The sequence below is a fragment of the Scleropages formosus genome, chromosome 4 (assembly GCF_900964775.1).
Source record: "Scleropages formosus chromosome 4, fSclFor1.1, whole genome shotgun sequence".
Classification (NCBI taxonomy): Eukaryota; Metazoa; Chordata; class Actinopteri; order Osteoglossiformes; family Osteoglossidae; genus Scleropages; species Scleropages formosus.
The window spans coordinates 28,818,218-28,822,131 of NC_041809.1; the positions used below are offsets into that span (position 1 = coordinate 28,818,218).

Genomic DNA, 3,914 nt, shown 5'->3' on the forward strand with positions numbered 1-3,914 from the left:
CTACAGGCGATCCCTGACTTATGCTGGTTCGACTTACAATTCTTTTGACTTCATGATGATGAGTTGGCAATAGACAGTCAGTAGAAACCGTAATTCAAATTTTGAATTTTAATTTTTTTTTTTCCCCAGGCAAGCAATATGCAGAGAGATACTCTCTCGCAAGGCTGGGCAGCAGCAGTGATCTGCATCTCCCAGTCTTTCATGCAGAGGTGTGTATCAGGTGTATTAAATGCATTTTCAACGTGATATTTTCACTTTATGATGGGTTTCGCGGAACATAATCCCATCGTATGTCGGGGACAACCCGTACTGTGTTTGTGCTCTTGGGAACATGAGAAAAGGAAACATCTTACTGCAAAGGAATATGGTGCCACACCTGAGCTCAAGAGCAACACAACGACAACTTGTCTACAGTATTGCTAGTAACTGATGAGCTAAGAAAAAAAATAAAAGAATTTTCAACTGTTAAAAAAAGTTTAAGTAGTTTGAAAGAACTGTTCAGCCAGAGAGTGAAACTCCGCAAGTTTCTGAAAGTCAGGTTTTACTGCACAGCTATTGCTGTATTTTTCCTTATTGTGAGTCATCTGGTGTCTCTTAAGGGCATCTTTCAGTTTGAACGTTGAACCGCACTGGGTGCAGTGGAAAGGCCTCTCCCTGGAGTGGACCCGACTGTGCTTGTTGAGCGTCCGTCTGTGATGGAAGGCCTTTCCACACACCTCACAGCGGAAAGGCTTCTCGCCGGTGTGAATATTGCGATGTTCCTGGAGGCTGCTGACCTGGGTGAAGGTGCGTCCACAGTCCGGACAGTGATGCGTGCGCTCGCCTGCGTAGGTCTTCTGGTGGTAATCCAGCTTGCCACGATCCCACAAAGTGTTGCTGAAGTGATCCATGCGTTTTATTTTGGGTAAACATGTCTTTTGAATTGATTTGGGAAAAGAGGCCCGTCGACTCTCGCTACATTTAAGGTTGTCCCACTTATCATTGTCACTTGTTTTATGTTCAGCTCCCTGGGAATGCGGAAGGGAGCGCTCAGGTGGCAGCGGCACTGACAGAGGCATGGAAGGTTGCGGTGCTGCAGCTGCACTTAGGTCAGAAATGGCCAAACCCAGGGAGGAAGAAGGCGATGGGAAGACAGCAGAGGCAGAGTCTTGCTGATGCAGCTCATGAACTTCAGAAGATTGGAGCATCTCAAACGAGCCCAAATTATCTTGTTCACTCACTTCTTCTTTAAATACAGGGACTGAGATTCCCAGCACATCCTCATTCTCCAGACACACCACCTGGATCTCAGGAATTTCTGCATTGAACTGGACCGACTCCTTTTTCATTATGTCCAGCTTTTTTTGGGTAGATCTGATGAAAGATTCTTTGATGTCCACATTAACACTGGTTTTTCGAGTTTTAGCATCCCTAGAAAATTAAGTAAACATGAGATCTTAAAGATAAGAGCATGCAATATACTTTGATTACATTAATGCATATCTGCAACCTGAATATGAAAAGTTGCTGGAGAGAAATCCCACATCCAATGTGTGGCATTACCAATAACCTCTTAGGAATTATAAGAATAGAGCATGAGGCTGGGGACACCCACATGTCAAAGAGAAATGGACAAATGTCTCCATATATTTCAGGTATTTGGGAGGTTTCTAGTCTGAAGTTGACTTAGAAATCTTTTATGATGGTTGGCACCGTGGTACAGCAGGTAGTGCTGGTGCCTCACAGCTTCAGGACTGTGGGTTTGGATATGAGTCTGAATCCATTGTGCAAAGTCTGAATGTATCCGTGTGTTTGCGTGGTCTTCCTCCCATAGTACAAAGACGTGTTTCAGGTGATCTGGTGACTAAATTGCTTGCAGTGTATATGTGTGAGTATAACTGCCATGTAGTGGACTGGTGTCCCATTCAGGGTATATTCTGCATTTGTGAAAATCTGGGAAAAATTTGATCTTTTATGAATGTGATACATGTACCATACATAACTTTTGGATCAATCTTTTCGGTTCAGGTTTGATGGTTTACGCTATGTCTATATCTCAGGAACCATCCAAGACTGGTGGGATGTTGCAGCTTGCTGGTCATTTAACTGATGCTTTTCTCCAAAACAACTTACAATGTTAAGATACTTACAGTTATTTACCCATTTATACAGCTGGGTAATTTTACTGGAGCAATTTAAGATAAAGTACCTTGCTCAAGAGTACAACAGCTGGAGGTAAGACTTGAAGCTACAACCTTTGGGTCCAAAGGCAGTAGCTCTAACCACTCTGCTACATCTGCTAGTAGAAGGTAAATCTCCTGGTAATAGGTAAATATGGCTTCATTATCTTAAAGGCTGCCAGTCAATTCATCTGACTCAACAAATAATAGCTTTCACTCATTTCAAAATGAAACAAAAATTCAGCAAGGCTCAATAGTCCATACAGTTATGGTATAAGTTCTGACTTGAAAGTTAAGGGAAAAAGAAGAGGACAACCAGCAACCATGGTAACAACAGACACACCCATTTCAACACTGAATACAAGTGCAAGACAGAAGTTAGTGGAGACATTCTCTCATGGTCACCAAAAGTCCACATCAACTTGATGGCACCTAACAACAAATTCACCACCACTTTGAAAAGTCTGGGGGGGATTTTACGAAACTCTCACGACTTACGTTGCTTCCGCTGTGTCATTCAGACGGCCGGTCATTTCGCCCGGAGCATCAGCGGAGACATTCGTAGAAGAGTCCTTGGGCGATGAGCAGTCGAGGTATTGCTCCGCCATGAAAATAGCCTCCTCCATGTCCCGTGGATGCCGTCTGTGCACCCAGACACCAGCTTCCTTTGGCAGAAGAGAGATGAACTTCTCGACGGCAACTAACTGCTCAACTTGAGCGGACGTCCTTCGCTCCGGCCGAAGCCAACGTTTGGCAGCCAAGTCCAGGTTCTCTCCCAGGTACCGGACCCCCTTCTGTGGGTCGTACTTTACGGAAAGGAAATCCATGCGACACTGGTCTTCCACTGCTTGCGCCTGACTCAACAGTGTATTTTTCAGGGCATCGTAATTTTGAAACTGGGACATGGGGAAGGTCTCAGCGTCCATGTCACAGAGCAGCTCTGCCAGCTTAATGCCCCACTGCTCTCGGGGCAACCTGCAGCGGGCAGCCGCCTGCTCAAAGAGCACCAAGTATGCCTCGGTGTCCATGTCCTCCATGTTCATCCTGGGAATGTGCAGCTTTCTGTTGGCGAAGCTTAACGAGCACAGCTTCTCGCACTGGTCCTGTTTGAGCAGCTGAGCGAGGACCTCGCCTTGGATCTCGCCCTGCCGGGTCAGAACCTGCAGCTGCTGCTTGTGCAGGTCCAGCAGGGACACCAGGAACTGGACCAGATCCATGGCTCCCACAGACAGCCGAACAGAGGCACCTTTCACAGTTCGGCCTAGATCAGCCAGGTGTGTACAGGGCACACCTGGGAGCGTTGTGGTCACAGCCTCTGCCCTTCTACCCAAAGGTGACAGGTTCGAATCCCACCTCTGGCTGTGGTACCCTTGAGCAAGGTACTTACCCTAAATTGCTCCAGTAGAAATTACCCAGCTGTGTAAATGGGTAAGTATCTTAACATGGCAAGTTTCTTTGGAGAAAAGTTGAGTGAAATGAATAAATTTATACTGTACAGGAGAAGGTCCTGAAAACAAGTACTCAGAAAAATCACACTCACAGGTCAATGTATTTGTGAGCCGGTGAGGAAAACTGAAGTATTTTACTGCACAATAACATCAGTTTACCTGTACTCCCACTTTGGGTCCATTTATTATAAACGGTTTGCTCTGCGCTGCAGTGTTTTAACAAACTGAACTGGGTGGATGTTTAAACAGAAAGAAATGTGTCCATTCAACCTACTCCATTACATTCAACACGTACAAAATTACCTGA

At 45.5% G+C, this 3,914-nt stretch overlaps 1 protein-coding gene across 1 annotated transcript; it reads right to left on the reverse strand.

The window, feature by feature from the left end:
- Positions 1–476: 476 nt before the first annotated feature.
- Positions 477–3,533, reverse strand: LOC108934184 (zinc finger protein 397-like). Its single transcript, XM_018751715.2, has 2 exons — positions 2,658–3,533; positions 477–1,410 (listed from the first exon to the last, which is right to left on the reverse strand). Exons 1-2 carry the CDS (start codon positions 3,374–3,376, stop codon positions 477–479), a joined length of 1,653 nt encoding a protein of 550 aa, XP_018607231.2. The 5' UTR covers positions 3,377–3,533.
- Between the last annotated feature and the right edge of the window lie 381 nt (positions 3,534–3,914).